Source organism: Lissotriton helveticus (assembly GCF_964261635.1).
Source record: "Lissotriton helveticus chromosome 1_1 unlocalized genomic scaffold, aLisHel1.1 SUPER_1_unloc_7, whole genome shotgun sequence".
In the NCBI taxonomy this organism is placed as follows: domain Eukaryota; kingdom Metazoa; phylum Chordata; class Amphibia; order Caudata; family Salamandridae; genus Lissotriton; species Lissotriton helveticus.
Genome location: NW_027611714.1, coordinates 3221639 through 3243410, shown reverse-complemented (window position 1 = coordinate 3243410; position 21772 = coordinate 3221639). Strand labels below are relative to the sequence as shown.

The 21772-nt window shown below is 43.6% G+C and overlaps 1 protein-coding gene across 1 annotated transcript in view; it reads left to right on the top strand.

Annotated features, from left to right (window-relative positions):
* The window catches only part of LOC144806400 (uncharacterized), a 55320-nt gene extending 50311 nt beyond the window's left edge, over positions 1–5009 (top strand). The window contains exon 3 of the mRNA XM_078672760.1: positions 383–5009. Within this exon, the coding sequence (XP_078528886.1) occupies positions 1104–3377 (2274 nt within the window). The 5' untranslated portion in view covers positions 383–1103 and the 3' untranslated portion in view covers positions 3378–5009. The remainder of the gene's footprint in view (positions 1–382) is intronic.
* The last annotated feature ends 16763 nt before the right edge of the window (positions 5010–21772 follow it).

Here is a 21772-nt window from a genome sequence, read left to right as displayed (position 1 = left end):
TGCGAGCAGCAATATTTGATTTATGGCGCAACATCCTGATGTCCACTCTTCTGTCTCGAGTCTTCCTGATCCATCTCGCATCTCTTACTCAATGAGCTGTTCTTGTTTTACTAAACCATGACCATTTGCCACTACCTAAAGCTGTAACTAGTGTATGAGTGCTATGCGAGGGCCCTTTTTTTTTTACCAACTTACTCATGAATAATTACGATGTGACATATTCAAAGCAACTTTTATGTAAATTTCTGTGTATGGTTAAATATGCCTTCATAAGTTTCAAAAATGGTAATCAAGAGATATTTATACAATCAATAAAAAATTGTGTGTGCACATTCCGTTATGTTTCCCTTTAAGTAATTTGAAATCTTTTTACATCTGACAGAAAAAAATCTTTGATTGTACGAAATGTTTCAAAATAAGGAAGATAACACTGTAAATCTGCAAAGACGAAGTCCGAAATATTGAGTTCCAGTATTCAGGAAAATATAAGTGCGGTCAGAGCCAGCCAAACCCGAACATAAACTGAGACATCCTGAAAGAAGGGAGAAGGGACACGAGAAATTCAGTGATTCCACGAGTCTCAGCTGTGCACCTCCATGCCTCAAAACTAAGAAATAACCTCTAGAAAATTAAGACAACACTGATAAACATCCTCTTGTGTAAACATGTCCAATAACAGCTTTGATCATTAGGTCGGTATGAGGTGGTTACAGCAGTGCTCTGCTTTCTTAAATAATACCAGGCCACCTTTCAGTGCTAGAGGTGTATTGCAAACTGTTTCAGACCAATTCACAGCAACCATTGAAAAGCGCAACGGAGTGGAGTCAGACAACTGAAGGTTAAAAGAAATAGGGGTTCTGCTGTCTAAAATACAGAGCACTGTCCCAGTGTGCACCGACCAGAAGGACAAGGAATCTTTACCCGCAAGCTTGCAGAACCATTATCCAGTCTAAAGACACAATCGCCCACGAAGAAGCCTTACACACGTTATGAGATTGGGAAGTAGTTGGTGACCATTGCACTGTAATCTTTAATCGGAAAACAAACGTGCAAAATACGACTCATACAGGGAATGCAAGAATAACACAAGTGCTTTATCAGTCATGTTGGCCCTTCAGGAAGTACAGTCAATGGATGTAAACAAGTATATACCAGAGCCAGAGACGCTAACCAAGAGAGAAGTCTCAGACACATGCAGTGAGAGCTTTAGTTTGTCATCAATATTAAAACCCCATCAGCAAACACACACAGGGAAAAAACTATTCAAATGCACTGGATGTGTAAAGAGCTTTATTCAGTTATCAGGCCTAAAACGACATCAACGAACACACACAGGGGAAAACCCATATCAGTGCACTGAATGTATGAAGAGCTTTAGCCAGCTATCAGGTCTCCAGAAGCATCAGCAAACACACACAGGGGAAAACCCATACCATTGCAGTGAATGTGGAAGTTGTTTTAATTACTCTTCAACATTAAGGAATCATCAGCGAACACACACAGGGGAAAAACCATTCAAGTGCAATGAATGTGGGAAGAGCTTTAGTCAACCAGAAAACTTAAAACGGCATCAGGGAACACACACTGGCGAAAAACCATATCATTGTAGTGAATGTGGAAGTAGTTTTAGTGATTCGTCAACATTACGGAATCATCAGAGAACACACACAGGAGAAAAACCATTCAAGTTCAGTGAATGTTTGAAGAGCTTTAGTCGATTATCAGACCTAAAATACCATCGGAGAACACACACAGGAGAAAAACCATATAATTGCACTGAATGTGTGAAGAGGTTTAATCGATTATCACACCTAAAACAGCATCAGCGAACACACACTGGGGAAAAACCATTCCAGTGCAGTGAATGTGAAAGAAGTTTCAGTGATTCATCAACATTAAGGAAACATCTGCGAACACACACAGGGGAAAAACCATTCAATTGCAATGAATGTGGGAGGAGCTTTATATATTTATCAGGACTAAAACTGCATCAGAGAACACACACAGGGGGGAAACCATTCCAGTGCAGTGAATGTGAAAGTAGTTTTAGTCAATCTTCAACATTAAGGAATCATCAGCGAACACACACAGGGGAAAAGCCATTCCAGTGCAGTGAATGTGGAAGTAGTTTTAGTCAATCTTCAACTTTAAGGATTCATCAGCGAACACACACAGGGGAAAAGCCATTCCAGTGCAGTGAATGTGGAAGTAGTTTTAGTGATTTGTCAACATTAAGAAATCATCAGCGAACACACACAGGGGAAACACCATTCAAGTGCAGTGAATGTGTGAAGAGCTTTTGTCAATCATCACACCTAAAACAGCATCAGAAAACACACACCGGGGAAAAACCATACCAGTGCAGTGAATGTGAGAAGAGGTTTATTCGATTATCAGACCTAAAAAGGCATCAGAGAACACACACTGGGGAAAAACCATTCAAGTGCAATGGATGTGGGAAGAGCTTTATATATTTATCAAGCCTAAAATGTCACCAGAGAACTCACACTGGGGAAAAACCATTCCAGTGCGGTGAATGTGGAAGAAGGTTTAGTGATTCATCAACAGTAAGGAAACATCTGCGAACACATACAGGGGAAAAACCATTCAATTGCAATGAATGTGGGAAGAGATTTATATATTTATCAAGCCTAAAACAGCATCAGAGAACACACACAGGGGGAAAACCATTCCAGTGCAGTGAATGTGAAAGTAGTTTTAGTGCATCTTCAACATTAAGGATTCATCAGCGAACACACACAGGGGAAAAACCATTTAAGTGCAGTGAATGTGAAAGTAGCTTTAGTCGATCTTCAACATTAAGGATTCATCAGCGAACACACACAGGGGAAAAACTATTCCAGTGCAGTGAATGTGGAAGTAGTTTTAGGAATTCGGCAACATTAAGGAATCATCAGCGAACACACACAGGGGAAAAACCATTTAAGTGCTGTGAATGTGGGAAGAGTTTTTGTCGATCATCACACCTACAACAGCATCAGAAAACACACACCGGGGAAAAACCATACCAGTGCAGTGAATGTGAGAAGAGGTTTATTCGATTATCAAACCTAAAAGAGCATCAGAGATCACACACTGGGGAAAACCCATTCAAGTGCAATGGATGTGGGAAGAGCTTTATATATTTATCAAACCTAAAACGTCATCAGAGAACACACACTGGAGAAAAACCATTCCAGTGCAGTGAATGTGGAAAAAGTTTTAGTGATTCATCAACATTAAGGCAACATCTGCGAACACACACAGGGGAAAACCCATTCAATTGCAATGAATGTGGGAAGAGCTTTATATATTTATCAAGCCTAAAACGGCATCAGCGAACACACACAGGGGGAAAACCATTCCAGTGCAGTTAATGTGAAAGTAGTTTTAGTGAATCATCAACATTAAGGATTCATCAACGAACACACACAGGGGAAAAACCATTCAAATGCAGTGAATGTGAAAGTAGTTTTAGTCAGTCTTCAACATTAAGGATTGTGTGTTCCCCAGCGAACACACACAGGGGAAAAGTCATTTAAGTGCAGTAAATGTGTGAAGAGCTTTTGTCAATCATCATACCTAAAACAGCATCAGAAAACACACACCGGGGAAAAACCCTACCAGTGCGGTGAATGTATGAAGAGGTTTGTTCGATTATCAGACATAAAACAGCATCAGAGAACGCATACAGGGGAAAATCATTCAAGTTCAGTGAATCTGGAAGTAGTTTTAGTGAATCTTCAACATTAAGGATTCATCAGTAAACGCACACCGGGGAAAAAACATTCAAGTGCAATGAATGTCTGAAGAGCTTTAGTCGATTATCAGACCGAAAGTACCATCAGAGAACACACACAGTGGAAAAACCATACCATTGCAGAGAATGTAGAAGTAGTTTTAGTGAATCATCAATATTAAGAAAATATCAGCGAATACACACTGGAAAACCTTTCAAGTGCAAGGAATGTGACAATGGATATATATACATATATATATACATATATATATATATATATCTGGTCTAAAACGGCATCAGAAAACATGCACAGGAATCATTCAAGTGCAGTGAATGTTGAAGTAGGTTTTATGAATATTCAATATTAAGTACTGATCAGCGAACACACACGGGAAAAGCCATGTCATTGCAGTAAATGTGTGAAGATCTTTTGTCAACTTTCAGAGCTTCAAAGACGTCAGCCTCTCTTCAGAAGAGTGCAGGATCAATAATGAAGGTCACAGAGCTACAACTGTGTGACTGCCATGCCAAGCACACTTCAGAAGAGTGCAGGATCAGTAACGAAGGTCACAGAGCTGCAGCTGTGTGACAGCCAGGCCGAGCACACTTCCGAAGAGTGCAGGATCAACACTGAAGGTCACAGAGCCGCAGCTGTGTCATAGTCAGGCCGAGCACACTCCAGAAGAGTGCAGGATCAACACTGAAGGTCGCAGAGCTGCAGCTGTGTGATAACCAGGCCGAGTACTTCACTTCAGAAGAGTGCAGGATCAATAATGAAGGTCGCAGAGCTGCAGCTGTAAGATAGCCAGGGTGAGCACAAGGCTTCACTTCAGAAGAGTGCAGGATCTATAATGAAGGTCTCAGAGCTGCAGCTGTGAGATAGCCAGGCTGAGCACACAGTGTCTGTTCACCAGATACGGATTATCAATGAAAGTCTCCAACCTGCATGCTGTGTGATGGACAGGGTAAGCACGCGGCTTCTCTTCAGGACAGTGAGGAATCATTTATAAAAGTCACTGAGCCAAATGTTGTGTGATAGTTAAGCAAAATCACCATTTTACATTCTTGGACGATGATTTTTTGATGGCTAATAGAGCCGAATATTGACATGATGGTTCCACAAAAGAAATGAAAAAAAAGATTGATTGCACAAAAATAATATAAAGGTAGAACCAATCACGATGCTATAAAATGTACACAATAATGACTAAGCTTTACATATTAAAAAGAAAGGCATGTTTTTAAGATATGTACTAGAATAAAAAAATGATTTGGATTTTGGTATTTTACTGCTGATTTTAAAGAAATGATATTGCGCCCCTAAACTCAAGATAATTTGTGCTGTCAGCAGGGAGTCTAGCAGAGGTGGCATTAGAAGGGGGTCCGGTCTCGACAGTGTGACTGCCCTCAGCAGGGAGTCTGGCACAGGTGGCATTAGAGGGGGTTCCTGTCTTGACAGTGTGACTGCTCTCAGAATGTATGATGGGCTGACCTGAGATGGCAGAACATAAAGTGTGGCTTGTGTCTGCTCTCTTGCAGCACGGCTCTGAGCAGGGACACTTCCACAGAAGAAAAGTTTGAGTGTGTGGTTAAGGAGGTTAATTTGCCCTAGCACAGAACTTTTCCTGTGTTTCTTGAGGTATGTTACGCTGCTAATGCTGGTCAACACACGAGGAGTGGCAGGTGCAGCTAAAACTACATTTAGGTAAAGTTTTGTCAGCAGGCTCATTTGTTTTTTAAAAGTGTTGACGTTTGTCCATTAGCTTTTGGATGGGATTCGCCTTTGCAAGGTCATCTCTGTCCTTCCCCTATCGCCCTGATTAAGGATTCTGAAAAGAAGAGCAATCCAAGTTGAGAATGCAGTCCGAGAAGAGATGTAAGCCATATTAGTGCAAATGATCCTGCTGAAAACTGCAAATGTGGAGATGATCAGTAGAGGGTTATTATCATGAACAAAATGTCACCTTTCAAACCACATATTAAATCAAAACCTAAATAAAAAGTATGACTGGGTGGGGGAAAAATAGAAAATCAAAAAGCATTTTATCTTGCTTTTTAAACTACTGGGAAGTGGCTCAATGTCATGTAAAATCATCAATCTGTCTTGGCTTTTGAAACATTATGGATTCAAATTCCCTCACACGCAAAGTGAGGTTGGCTAAAACAACAGGAAGGACTGAAGATGTCACATATGAAATGGAGTCACTCATTTTACAAAGCAGTCCAGTCAATTTCTAAAACTGTTTCATATGCAAAATCAAAAGTAAACTCTGTTGACCTATTGTGTCAAAGTTCATTCTTTGGCATCAGGCATTGATTATTGGCAATCCCACTCATGTTGGTGTTTGTGGAACGAAAATATATATTTCAGCCTTCACCAATAGTGCAATTAGCTTCCCCACCACAAAGAATAGATAGAAGTCAGGAGGCAAGAGCATCAGGGGCTGTGGTGTGGGCAAAAGGTACTGTCATGTGCATGGACGATGAAAAACCAGGTAGCAACAGGGCGAGCTTTCTCCCTCTCAGAACAAATACAAGATGGGAATGACAGGACAGGAAGGGGGTAGAGAAAAGGAAAGGAGAACAGACAACGTGGGAGGAAAGTGACACAAGCTGAATGGAGAATACAGGTGGGGTGAGACGATGCAAAAAGAGGGATGAAGAGCTAGAGGTGCAGGACAGAAGGTAGAAGAATGTGAGTTGCAAGAGGGTGGGTGAAGAACTGAGTTGCATGAGGGTAGGTGAAGAAATTAGTAGAGCCGAGCAGAGCTAAGGGAAGAACGCTTGTCAGCTTTATCGAGGCGACAGGGGGCCTGGACCAATCACAATCTGGGTTCAGGCCCAACCACAGCACTGAATCAGCCCTTCTTTCTGTGACGGATCAGATCAAAATGTCACAGGATAGAGGTGGCTCCATGATTCTAGTGCTGTTGGACCTGTCTGCAGCCTTTGATACCGTGTCTCATAACATCCTTCTCAGCCGTTTGCAGGGAGTAGGAATTGGAGGCCTAGCATTGTCATGGTTGGAGAGTTTCCTTTCCGGGAGATCACAATCTATCAGCTTGGGCCCCTTTCGTTCCATCTCCAGGGGGCTCACGAAGGGGGTGCCACAGGGCTCATGCCTTAGCCCTACATTGTTTAATGTATATGTGGCCCCCCTTGCTGAGATTGTGCGGAAGTATGGGTTCACACCGATTTCCTACGCTGATGACACCCAGCTCCTCTACCCTTTCAGCTCCCTTGACTCTAAAGTCAAGGAGAACTTTGCTGAGGGTATGAGGGCGGTGTCACGTTGGATGGCGATGAACTGCCTCCAATGTAATGTAACAAAAACGGAGGTCATGCTCTTTGGCAAAGCAAGTATCCTTTGGACCCCTGCCTGGTGGCCAATAGATCTCGGCCCAGCACCTACATCTAAACATCATGTAAAGAATCTTGGGGTGAAGTTGGACCAAAAGCTGACCCTGAAGGAACACACCAATTACATCGCAGGAATGTGCTTCCACACTATTGGCCTACTTAGACGTGTCTTTCCATATCTCCCTGCCACCTACAGAAAGACACTTGTGCAGGCATTAGTGACCAGTCGTCTGGACTACTGCAACGGCCTGCTGACATTAGCAAATACTGATGCGGTAGGTCGCTTGCAGGTGGTCCAGAACACGGCAGCAAGACTGGTCATGGGTGCACCAGCTAGGACTCCTTCTAAACCCTTGCTGAAGGAATTGCATTGGCTCCCTATACGGCAGCGCATCAACTTTAAGATCTGCTGCACGGGTTATAAATGCATTTATGGAGCAAGTCCTAAATACTTGTCTCAATCCCTGGAGCTATATCAGCCCAGTAGGTCTCTTCGTTCAAGCAACCAAGCCCTTCTAAAACCCCCGGCCACAAAGAAATCCAGACAAGGAGACCGGGCCTTCTCCTCAGTTGGACCTGCCTTGTGGAACAAACTTCCCCCCGATGTCAGAACAACTATCAATTATCTATCCTTCAGGAAAACATTAAAAACCCTCCTTTATCAAGAAGCATTTCTGTCCACTTAATCTCTCTAAGATGTACTGCCTGATAATCCTATAGCTGGCACAGCGCGGAGATACCCTTACGGGATTGATTCCAGCGCTATAGAAGAAATTAAAATAAATAAATTTATCAAATATTTTGCCTCAAATTAGCCCTCAGCTCTAATAAAGCCACAGTTAGCGAAAAATTGCGATCTACAAATGTGGGGCACTTTTTTGGTGTCCCCGGGCCTACTTCTGGTCTCAGTTTATCCCTGGTTCCTTGCTACGTAACACTTTAAACATACACAGATGCCTTCAGTGAATTCATGTGATATTGAACACCCCTTCAGCGAGTATTTGTCAAAAAGCAACTGATCATCCACCAGGAAACAAGGAAGATAATTACTGCCTGGGTTAAACGCAACAACCTGAAAGCTAGTGCTTAATTTGTAAAAGAAAGTATGCCGGTGCCCGAAGCTCAGCGGCCGGTTTAATAAAACGGGGACGTGCCGAGTGCCAGGCTGGTAGCCTTAAATACCCTACCAGACACCCTCACCCCCTCCCTCCCCCTTGGCCCTTTCTCTAACTCTAGATGGTTCCTGCTTTCTCCCTAAGTTATGGTTCTTTCGTCTTTCTGATCTGTGTGTTTTCCTCTATTCAGCTCAGTAAAAATCAGATGGATCATAAATAGGTACAGGTGGCCCCCACCGGAAATCACCGGCTCAAATTAAGCCCTGCAAAAGCTTGTTTCATGTACTCTTATGCTAACATGACCTCCTTGGCCTTGCAACTTTCCTTCTCTGACCTTGCTAAATCAAAAATATGTAAGAAAGCGAATAGTACCCTCCGTGTCAAGCAACAAATGTGTGAACAATTTACTGCAACTTGGGAAGTAAACAAAAGAAGCATGTAATCAAACCCAGTGAAATAAAATTAAATAGTTCACATTCTACAAATTGTGAGTAAAACGATTTACAATAAAGCACAAATACATTATTTTACATTCTCCCAGTGTCCCATTAGCTACAGGGAAGGATTTACTCAGTCTGGGGCCTCTTAGTTTGATCTAGATTCCAGGGCGTAAAACTTTTTTTCTAAATGTTAGAATGTCACAAGCCTGTTCTCTGATTGTCACGAGCTTCTACCCTTGGCTTACCACTGTTAACACAGATCTTTTCCCAGAACTGTGTATCCACACAGCCATTGCAGTTCTCAGTGGATCGATGTAGAAGAAAAGCGGACAAACGGATGAGAATTCTTCCTGCAAAATCGGATTGATTAAATTCCCTGAGCTGTAGAAAAATATCCCATGTCAGTGTTTACCTTTAAAGTGTACGAGTGCATGACTGAAGGAAAAGTTTGCGAGCCTGTTTGTGGGAGCAGCACGAACGTTCGCAAAATGTACCAAAGTGTTCCAGACTCGTGCACAGCATCGAGGACGCTTGGATGAGACCCCTAAAACTGTCCAAAAACCCTCCAGCAAACTTGACAAGTGCGCCACGGCTAATTAAATCCAGATGGCCCTGCACACCTCTGCTGGCTCCCGAGAGCAAATCGCTCTGGGAGTAAACCTTTTAAAAGAAGCTGGGACTTCCACACACCTTTGGCCAATTGTGTGCTAAAGCCAGAAGCAATGGCCAATGGCATGTGAGCCCCACATGCATGAGCTTTTAGGAAAGCTGTGCTGATAGCAAGAGGTTGTTTTCCTAGTGCTGCGCATGCGCTGCACTAGGCTCGACATAAAAAGGAGTGATTACCCTCATTGCTAAAAAAGGCCAAAATCACAACTGTATCGAGTTCCTATCGAGTAGACTTTTAATCACACACCTCCAGAGAGGTGATGACCCCATCCATGTAGTCAACATATATGGCCCTAACACCGACTTACCGGAGTTCTGGGAGAAGGTCTCCAGTAATCTTGAGAGCCTTCCGCAGGATGACCTCATCATAGTGAGAGGGGTCTTTAATTTGCCGCTAGACCCACACATAGACCGCGAATCTAAATGCAAATACCGGCCCTCCCGCTCACATGAAATCCTCAAAAAAATATGCTCTAAATATAGCCTAAGGGATTTGTGGCGTCTCCAACACCCTGAGGCAAGAGACTATACATTTTACTCGGCCCCTCATAACCCCTACTCTAGGATTGACTACATCCTACTCTCAAGTGCTTTCACACACCTCATAGACGAAACAGATATAGCCCCCAAACTAGTCTCCGATCACTCTTGCATTAGTGCCAAACTCGCAGGTACACACTCTATTCTTCCCCCAAAGAGATGGCGATTCAACAATGACATCCTCTCTGACCCAGCAAACAAAACAAAGATCGGATCCGCAATTAAAGAATACATTGAACTAAATGACCGTCCTGAAACGAGCTCATCTACTTTATGGGACGCTCTCAAAGCAACTATTAAAGGTATCATTATCAGTATTAAGATGCAAATTAATAAAAAACTAAATCAAGAACTGGAGTCGCTAGAGAAAGAAATAAAATCACTTGAGGTAAAACACTCTGCGAATATAGATAATAAAGACATCCTTGACCTTTTGATCAAGAAGAAATATGAATACAACAAGATAATGAGTAAAGGCGCGGGTGTGTGGATTAATACATTTAAAGCACTAAAATGATGTGAGGGAAATAAGGCAGGCAAATTGTTAGCTTCGTATCTCAGGCACAAACAGAAACAATTCACCATCCCATTGATTAGAGATTCCAAGAACATTGTCCAAACTAAACATAACGAGATACTAAAGGCATTCCAAAACGTCTATGAGGAACTTTACAAAAATAAACAAACAATAGATCTAGAGAGCTGCACAAAATATCTAGAGACATTGAGCCTACCAAAATTAACTGAAACTGAGAGCTCAGCGCTAGGGAACCCCATTTCTGAAAAGGAACTCTATATCCATTAAATCCCTCAAAAGCAATAACCTCCCAGGCCCAGACGGCTTCACGGCCTCCTTTTACAAAGAATTTGATATGTCACTAAAACCCACCTTACTAAAACTGTTCAACTCTATTGCTAAGGACGGCTGTGTAACCAAATCAATGGGTGAAGCCAACATCATCGTTATTCCCAAAGATGGTAAGGACTCCCTTTTAACCAAAAATGACAGGCCAATCTCGCTTATCAATCTTGATTGCAAGCTCTATGCAAAAATCCTAGCCAATAGCCTAAAGGCGATTCTGCCAAAGCTGATTAGTAATTTGCAGGTGGTGTTTCTCAAGCATCGCTTGTCTAATGATAATACGAGTTTACTGTGCCACATCCTGGAAGAAGCTAAGATAACGCCCATCCCTTCCATCGCCGTTACCTTAGATGCAGAAAAAGCGTTCGATAGAGTATCATGGTCTTTTTTAAAACAATGCATGTCATCTTTTAATCTAGGTGAGGCATTTATCAATATGGTCCTGGCCCTGTACTCTTGCCCTACTGCCCGAATAGCTATTATTGGCACCCTGTCAGAACCCTTCCGCTTAGAACATGGAACCAGACAGGGTTGTCCCCTCTCTCCTGCATTATTTATTTTGGCCTTGGAACCACTGATCATGGATATCAAACGTAATAGCAATATAAAGGGTGTGTCATTCGGAGATTCCATAGTGAAGCTGGTCGCTTATGTTGATTATATCCTAGTGGTTACAGAGAAGCTGAGTGATTCCATCAAAGCACCTATGTCCACCATTGAAAGATACTCTAGTCACTCTGGATTCAAATTAAACCGCGACAAGTCCGAAGTCAAACCTCTGAACATCCTTGGTACCCGAGATATGTTAGGGGACTCTGGGCTTGCTTGGCAACCTGGTTACATAAAATATCTGAGGATTGAATTTGGCAGTCCGATCCTCGAGACACTCCATCGCAACGAGGCTAACACCCTAGAGAAAATTAAATGTCTCCTTGATGCATGGTCCCCAAGATTCATAACATGGTGGGATAAGATTGAGACCATCAACATGATGATCTCGCCCCTAGTTACTATATAATCACCATGCTCCCCCTCCATTTAACTGAGGACTTCCACCATAAATTAGATGCCCTGCTCTCCAAATTCCTGTGGAAAGGGAAGAAAGCGAGAATTAGCATGAAGAAACTTAGATTAGATAATTCACTGGGTGGGATCAATCTTGCAGATTTCAAACTCTCCAGACGGCTTTTTTAGCAAAACAAGGCTCCTATTGGCTCGTTAAATCAGAGGACTACACCCCAGTTTGGCTGGACATTGAGAAATCAGTCCTCATGAATCTCTCCCCTGCGTCCCTGCTGACCACGAATCTCAAGGCGGTTACATGCTCAAAGTCCTTGTTTAAGAACACAAAATTGGCCCTACTGAAGATCGATACATTTCTGGACAACAGTATTAAGAGCTCCTAACTTGAATCACTTTGGAACGATCATAAAATACTCTATACAATGACTCCTGGGTTAACAAGGGCATCTTTTTTCCACCCCAACTCTTCAACGGCGCTTACCCCCTCTCGTTTAAAGAAATACGAGCTACTTATAACCCAGAATCAATTGAGTTGTATAACTTCCTAAAAATAAAATCAGCATTAAATAAAGCATTAAGTTACCTCTCCTCTCTCCTTCGCTCCCACATTATCTCTCAAAGTTAAATAGGCTAGGTCATCAGGTCTCCTGGCTCTATAAGCTAATACGCCCTCAACAATTTTCCCTTAATAAGACGATGGTAACCTTTTGGGGATCGCAGTCCTCCTCCCTGATAGCTAGATTGGTCCAAAACTTGGGCCTCTATCCTGAGAAATAAAATTAGCCCGGTACTCTCCCAGACAAAGTTTTGGCTCTTGCACAAGGCCTACTGGACAGGAGCCCGACTCCACTCACCAAAATGAGGGAGGACCCCATCTGCTGGAATTGCAAGGAGAAAGTTGGTGACCTTGATCATCTCATACTCCAGTGCGTTTGTGTGACACCATTCTGGGATAAGATCTTCGACTTCATATCTAACCTTTTCTCTTACTCCCCTAGTAGAGATATCTTGTCGCTAGTTTTTGGTTTCCTTAGAGCAGAAGCACTGACTGAAAAGTGAGGAAAATTGAATTTTGCCTTGTCATATGTGCCTACGTGTTCCCCATCCTATGTTGTATGTGCATGATCGATATGCATATATCCCCCTATGATCGATTAAAGACGCAATTATAGTTGTGCCCAACTCTAGTATGCCAGTTTCCAGTTCTCGTGAAAGCAACGAGTATTAGGCCTATGTTGCCACGTTTTACAGTGTGCACGTTATATTCCCCGCATTATCCCCGTTTCTAGGCCTCGAAAGGGCCTCAACACCAGATTCAAGCTCCAGTCTCCTGAACCCACTCCGAGGAGCGATGCAGCCCCCACCTGCATCCCTGACCCTTCACTTACTTCCTGCCGCGCAGCGCGGTGCCCGGCCTGGCTCTGCCTGCCTGTCTGCCAAGAATATGTTATGCCTCTAGTTATCAGTTCAGCTCTTCGTCTTCACATTCCTAAGCTAGCGAACCACATAAACAGCTTCAGCTATAGTCTAGTCTTTCTGTCTCCATGCAAGAGAATTACTGTATTAATATTCATGGAAGATTCATAGTACACGCAATACATGTAGAATATATGCATGCACCAGCCTTAGTGTCAAGTAGCCTTTGCCCTGATAACTTTTAGGTTCTATCAACATGTACTCCAAACACCAGATACCAGATATGCTATAGGTACATGTCGTCCTGACACCGCAGACTTTAGTCTCCTCTTCTAGTGCAGAAGTCATAGCCCCCAGTTCTCCCCGGTAACACGTCATTGTCCGTTTGCGCGCACCACTAGGTTAAAGGTTCCAGCTGCTCAGGTAGCCCCCTCCATGTATCCACCCATTTATGACACTTCTGTGACGTTCTCATCACATGTCTACGTGCACGCCCTGTGCACGCCTTCTTTTTTACGCCCATGTGTTCTTATCTTATGCTTGTCACTTGTTACGCCTACTGTATGTAATGTAATTGTGATGTTTTACTATATATACCTTGTACTGTTAATGAGACGTTGCAGCTGCCTTCTATGCCATTCTATTTCAGGCTGTCCTGATCCTGTCCCTTCCCTTGTGCCTGATTAAAGCTTGTTAGACTCAGATTCCCCGGATCCTGCCTCTTATTTATTGAGCTATCTGTTATTATTAATGTATTCAAAAACAGTACCGGTAATTAATTATTTATTTACCACATAAATGGCGCCCGAACAGGGATGAGCCCCTTCCCCATGCGCCGGCGATGTAACGCAGGCCCCCTGACCCTTCTACAGCCATGACGGAACTCTACCGTGCACGTGTAGATATTTCTGCTTCAAGTCTCCCTCAGGCCCACGGAGGAGACGGAAACTGCGGTCCGGCATCCAGACGAGGCGGTGAGGAATGCGGTTCGTCCCGACCAGAGCCCAAGCCGAGAGAGCAAGGTCCGAGGTATCCGGAGGCCCACCTGTTTCTGAAGTCCGAAGTTCGCAGTCCGACGTCGTAGCAGTCCAGTCCAGTCCGAGGCCTTCAGTTTCTGCTTCCCGGTGAGTACCGTTGCGGGGGAAGTATCTAGACAGGTTCATTAGTTTGTTCCTGGTCCGATGGGTTTGGGTACACAGATCCAGTCCGAAGTATTCACCTAGGTGGATACGGTATGACGAGACCGGTATGTTCTGTACTGTTTTAGCAGTGCATCTAGTAATTCTAGTAAGTCGGTTCTCGAGAAATTCAAGTGTTATGTTTTCAGTGTATCAGGTAGTATTCTGTTCGAACTGTTATTAATGTATTTCTATGTCGTGGTATGAGTGATTTGTTTGCCATTTCATTACTGTGATTATTGTGTATTGTGTTCGCAAGTACAACTCAGACATGCCTCTGTTTTCGAAATTACGTCAGATAAAAACCAGAAAAGGGTTACTCGAAGAAGCAGTTCCTGTCCCTCCTAGGGACAGTCCTGGACATTTCATGTATCACAAGCATGGCTTGGATGCCATATTATATCTAGACTTATGGGTGGATTACACGAAGGATCTTGAAGAGAAATATAGATGGCCTGTATCAGGTACATGGGATGCCGAGTGCATCATGCGAGTAGAAGAAGCATTATGGAAAAAGAAAGCCAGACAATCCCAGAAAGATGCCATCGAGTTATGGCGCAAAGAATCTCATAGAAGAACCGAAAAAGAATTCAGAAAAACAGAATTAAGTAGGGAATCCTCAGAAAAAGCCCAAGAAAGGGAATTAATCGAAGAAGGTGAACGAGTTAGAGCAGAACAGTCAGACAGACAGAGAAATGCCCTTATTAAAGGTATGTATCCTCTTCTTGCCGAGGGCTTGCCAAAGGCAACCCCGGAAGCACCCTGTAATTTACCGCTGTAATTTACCGGCACCATTGGTCCCGATTAAGCTACGTCATAAACCGACCGCAGCTGAAATTTTTCTTTCGTCCTACTTGGACGACACAGTCCCAGCATATGCAAATCGTATTCCGCCCGCTCACCCTCAGCATCCTGTAAATAATGTAATTCCTGTTCCTCCAGCCACTGGTCCCGGGGACCAAGTTAATGTGCCAGTACCCCCGGACCAGCCCACATTAAATGTACCCGGTTTGCCAGTCACTTTACCAGCACGTACAGTATTAACTGACGATTCCAGTTCAGGAGCCGCGGGGGGAGGTGCTCCTATCACCCCGCCTCAAGTAAGACGACTGACGCCGCGAGAAGCAGCGTACGCCAAAAGTGGCTACATACACAGACCTCAAGCGACTTCTTACTGACTGTATATATGATCCAGTTCCAGGCGAAGATCACATGGTATTATATTCAGTACGTTTAAGAAGGGTTGCCAACTTTTTGGTCACCCTGCCCGACATGAAGGAACATCTAGACAGAATATATCGTTTTGTCCGTACAGGGGAGGATCCAGGAAGTATTCACGAAGCTACACCGGAAAGCCGAGATTCAACATATGATTTTACAGTTCTTGATTAACTGTTTAATAAGAGAGCAAGATTATCCTGATAAAGACAAAGACGAGATGAAAGGCCTGACCAGGTGGAGTGACAATATAGCCGAGGGAAAACACAAGACACAAGGTAGTGTAGAAAGTATGTACAAGAAAATTCGTAAGGAAATTATAAGTATACACCAGAAGGAGGAAGCAAAAAGAGGAACCGAGAAAGAGAATGACTCTTCTAGTGAAGAGGTAGACAGCGAGAATCCCTCCAGAATAGCGTATGTAGGTAGAACTAGATTTTCCGACAGACATTCACGCCTAGATTACAAGAAAGTTTTTGCTCCTCCAGTACCAGAACAGTGTTCTCTTGAACAAGTATTCCAGGCCACCGATCAAATTCTGAAATCACGAATAGGTTATAGCGAGCTTAGTACAATGCATGAACAAGAACTAGCCCGATCGGCAGTCCGATGGACTAGTGATTCTACCACGTTTCCAGATGAAATAGTGGCCCAAACGTTTCTGAAACTGCCCCCAGCCGAGCAGCATCTGGTGGGTACGTATATGATCCAGCACCTCATTACACTGTATGTGGATCAGCATTCTGATCCAGGTCCTTTACATGACGTACTGAACGAGTTACTCCTAAACAGATGGAAAGGTCTAGGTACCGATTTAATTAGTGTCATATTAGAACAGCGCCACAAATACAGAACGTTCCTGAATCCACATTTTGTTCCCGTCCCACCCCCAGAAAGAAAATCATTCTACATAGACAGACAGAATCCGTTACGAGAAGTACATCCAGTTAAGGGAGAGGGGGGTGGTCTAGAACGAGTATTTGTTTACACCCCTATCACGAAAATAGAACTTCTGGAAATGAAAAAGTTAATACCCTGTCACGATAAAGACCCAGCAGGGTTCCACCGTGAATTAAAGGACATGCTCCGTATGGGAGAATACACGTATCCTGATATCATTAAAATGTTAAAGGTCCTGTTGCCTGCGGGCACATATGAAAAACTCAAAGAAAAGGAATGGGAGGTGGGAGAGAAAAAGATAGATTGGACCACATTAGAAACTGAAGATAACACACGAGTTCCAGGTACCGGTCTTGGGGATAAAGCTAAAGCATTGCCCGAATTATTAATACAAGTTTTGCCAAGATTACTAGCCACGAAAAAGGAAGACTGGGATGCCATCTCAGCCTGTAAACAGAAACAAGACGAAGATACTAGTGATTTTTATTCTAGATTTGAGAAATGTTTCATTATTAATAGTGGTCTGAAAACAAGTAGTGAATCGTATCCACATCTTTTTGTTACCAAGCTAGTTGAGAATTCAAGTCCACAAGTTAAAAATCGAGTACTGAAAGTCGAAAGTACCTGGCAAGCTAATACTCCGTCACAGATGCTCCAGATGCTACAGTACCATCAGAACAGAATTAGGGAAGAGCAGGAACACGAAAGGAGACGTATGAAAGACACGAAAATGAAAGTATTAGTTGCACAGTCTGTTCCGCAAGACAGTCAGAAGAGGGGTCCGAATCAAGCCAGTCATCCTGCAGCTCTCGTTAAAGGGACATGCAATTACTGTAAACAGCCAGGTCATTATATAAACGAATGTGCAGTTCTGAAACACAACATAGCTACTGGTAAGACAAAAGAGAGACCACGTCCGCCTAGACAAGAACAAGTTTCACAGACTTCCCAGCCACCGCAGAATGCACCACAGACAGTTACAGTACCGCAGCCTATAGCTGCAACACAACACGTTACACAGCAGATGTACCAGTACGCACAGTCAGAGTATCCAGATTATCAGCCGTATTCATGAAACAGCCTAGAGAGGGAGGTTGGCTTGCCTCTCATCGAGATTCCTGTAGATCAAGAGGGTCCCTATGTACACAGTCAAGTATTAGGGAAAGACAGAAAGTTTCTGATTGATACAGGGGCAAGTAGGACTACCATCAGTCATGACGAGGTTCCAGGGGCTCCACTCTCAGGCTCTAGAAATGTTTCCCTTGGATTTTCAGGAAAGCCTATTGTTAATGAAATATCGAAACCAGTTACTCTAGAAGTTGGTCCATTGTCCCGAACTACAGACTTGTTACTCACGAAATCATGTCCAGAAAATTTACTAGGCATTAAGACTCTGAAAGAATTAGGAGCAGTTATATGCTGTTCCCCAGAAGGGGTGCGATTGTTTTTGCGAGATTTTAAAGGTCATTATGTATTACGTGATTTTGATCCAAGATTATTGAATGTACCTCAGCATTTATGGGCGCAAGGTCCAACTGATGTAGGTTGTATGCACATCACACCTCATCGTGTCACTCTGAAGAAAGGTGTTGTATTACCACGAATCCGACAGTACAAATTGCCACCTGAGGCTGTAGCAGCCTTATCGAAAATTATTGACGAGCTCATTGCTCAAGGAGTAGTTGTAGAAACTGACTCCAATGTATGTAATTCTCCTATCATTCCGATTCTGAAACGTACTGTCCAATGCACCTCCAGTTTATCGATTAGTGATTGACCTTCGAGAACTTAATAAATGTATCATACCCCAGTACCCAGTGGTTCCAGATATTTCTTCCCTATTGACTGCCATTGATTCTGAAGCCACGTTCTTCACTGTTATCGATCTCAAGAACGCATTCTTTAGTGTCCCCATTCATCCAGACAGCCAATTCCTTTTCGGATTCTGTTTAAATGGAAGAAGCTATAAATTCACACGAGCTCCTCAAGGTTTCACAGAAAGCCCTAGCATTTATAGTCAAGCACTTAAAAGACAGCTAGACAATATTCACATGCCAACTGACACTGCTCTGCTCCAGTATGTCGATGATCTATTGATCACAGCCCGTTCTGAACGTGACTGCGAACGTGCGTCACTTACAGTTTTGTATTTCCTGGCCGAGATGGGGCACAAGGTGTCCCCTTCCAAATTGCAATTCTGTGTCCAGCAAGTGGTCTACCTTGGACACTTACTGTCCAAGAGGGGTAGGCAGTTGACACCTGACCGTATCCAGTTAATAGCACATCTTCCACAGCCCAAGACTCAGAAGGAGGTACGAGCTTTTATCGGCCTCACTTCTTACTGCAGACAATGGATTCCTCAGTACGCATATCTAGCCAAGCCACTGATACAGTTAACGACACAGGAGGCAGCCGTATCGACTGTCCTCCCTTGGACCCAGGAACATACACTTGTTTTCAATGAGTTAAAGAAAGCTTTATGCCAAGCACCTGTTCTAGCAACGCCGAACTACAGTAAGCCTTTTACACTTTTTGTCACTGAACGTGATGGTACTGCCTTATCTGTTCTCACACAAGATCAAGCAGGACAATACAAGCCCTGTGCTTATTTTTCTAGCACATTAGATCCAGTGGCCCAGGCTCTGCCTGCGTGCCTGAAGTCCGTTGCAGCCACAGCTCTAGCTATCAGACAAAGTGATTCCATAGTGTTAGGACACTCCCTGACAGTACAAGTTCCACACTCCGTGGAAGTACTTTTAAACCGAACACAGACACAGCACTTGACAATTGCACGTTTAACAGGTTATGAACTGACACTGTTTCAGCCACACATAGAAATCAGACGCTGCAACATTTTAAATCCCGCTACACTGTTACCGTCGGTTACCTCAAATCCTGCCACACATGACTGTGTGGAAGTTGTTAACACCATGACAAAGCCAAGACAAGACTTGACAGGCATTGCATTACCTGATCCCGACCTGACACTTTATGTGGATGGTTCATGTATGAGAACAAGTACAGGAGAACTAGTAGCCGCGTATGCAGTGACTACTGACACCGAAGTTATAGAAACACATCGTATTGACACCCTGTCTGCTCAAGCAGCAGAGCTTGTCGCTCTGACTCAAGCCTGCATACGAGCTAAGAACCTGAAAGTAAACATATACACAGATTCACGTTATGCATTCGGAGTCGTACACGACTTTGGAGTGCTCTGGCAAGAAAGAGGTTTTATGACTTCTCATGGAACCAAGATTCAGCATGGTCCCCTCATTCAAGCTCTGTTAGATGCAATACATTTACCGACAGCTATCGCTATCATGAAGTGCAAGGCACATACGAAAGTCACTGACATCATTTCCCAGGGTAACGATCTAGCAGATCGAACAGCCAAGCTCACAGCTCAGACTCCAGACATTCCAGTTAACACGACACAGACAGACATTCCAGATCAGACTACTTGTATGACAGTCAAGGACCCTATACAAGACGTACTAGATATACAGTCACATGCTACTCCCGATGAAATCAAGAAATGGTCCGAAAAAGGAGGGGTCCAGACAGATCAAGGATGGTTGACGAAGGGAAAAGCCACATGGTTTCTCCCCGACTCTATGGTTCAAGTCATTATTAACACTGCACATAGTCCAGCACACTTGGGAGAAAAAGCCATGTTAGACAGTATTCAGAACCTTTGGTTTAACAAGCATTTACGAGCAGCAGCCAAGCAGAAAGTGCGTACCTGCATGATCTGTTGTCAGTTCAATCCAGGTAAAGGTGTCCCGGTGGAACAAGGTGGATTCCATCCTCCTGACCACCCTTTTGAAGTCCTCCAGATGGATTATATTCAGATGGAGCGATGTCGAAGTTTCAAGTATGTCCTCGTAGTTGTATGCGCTTTGTCCAGATGGACAGAAGCATATCCAGTTCCAGATTACACCGCCGCGACCACTGCCAGGCAGTTGGTTCGTGAGTTTTTCCCCCGCTATGGATTACCTAGGGTCGTGTATTCAGATAACGGCCAGCCATTCTCATCCGAACTCATGAAACAAGTATCTCTTCTGTTAGGGTACCAGTGGAAGTTCCACTGTGTACGACATCCCGAAGCAGCCGGTCTCGTAGAGAGACATAATCAGACTCTGAAAATCCGCATTGCCAAAGTATGCGCAGAGAAAGGCGTAGATTGGATAGTAGCACTGCCAGTCGCCCTTTTCTATATGAGAATGGTCGCTCACTCCCGTTCAGGTCTGTCCCCTTATGAGGTAGTGTTCGGTCATCCCCCAAACATGTGGGGTACACCTAGACCACGTACAATTACAGATGTTGACAGTAATATGCTGACAGATTACCTGGCTTCCTTGATGTCTGCACTACTCTCTTGTCGTTCACAGGTTGCCGCTGCTTTTCCAGACAACACTCAAGTGAAACCGCATGAGGTCATACCAGGCGACCTAGTCCTCGTGAGGGATTTTGATCGTTCAAGTCCGCTGGAGCCCCGCTGGAAGGAGCCAAGACTCGTATTGCTAACAACAAGGACGGCCATCAAGGTGGAGGGCCGCAAGGGGTGGTTGCACTCCAGTCATGTGAAGCGATTCCATGGACTTCGGCCAAAAACTTTTTTCAAAGACTGCCCCGTTCTCAAGGACTGCCCAGATACTGACTCTAAGCTTCCCCTGTTAGAGAAAACTCCGCAGCAGGAGTATAAAGAAAAGTTAAGGTCTAGTAAGTCAGCCAGTTTAATTGTCTAAGTCCCTCTCGGGTGAAACGGTTAGACAGGTTCCTGACATGTATGAGATAGACCCACACAGTGAGAGAGTTAGTCTAAACTCTAAGAGAATACGTTATTGTAAGAATCTTCGAAGTAGATGTATTACTACTCTATTATTTATGATACTTCTGAGTCTTATGGTTACCTGCATAAGTTATGCCTTACATTTATGTTTTCCTATTAATTCACATGTACATTTTTCCTCTAATGTTACAGTAGAGCACACTTTTAGTGACCTGCCTCCTCACGAGTTATCCTATCGTCTTGCCATGCGCAATTATACATTTATTCGAATGTTACACTATTCACATCAGACCAGCAATGCCACTAATTGTTGGGTGTGTGGTCGACTCCCCCCTTTCCAGACACCGAAGGGAGTTCTGCCACTCTTTCCCTATCCGTTTTCACATAATGGTTCGTGTGGAGCATGGTCCACGTTAACGTCATCCTCAAATGATATGTCCCTTCTGAATAGAACATGTTTCCCAGACAAGGAAGGTCTTTCCCATAGAACAGGGTTAGATCTAGAAAATGAAGTATA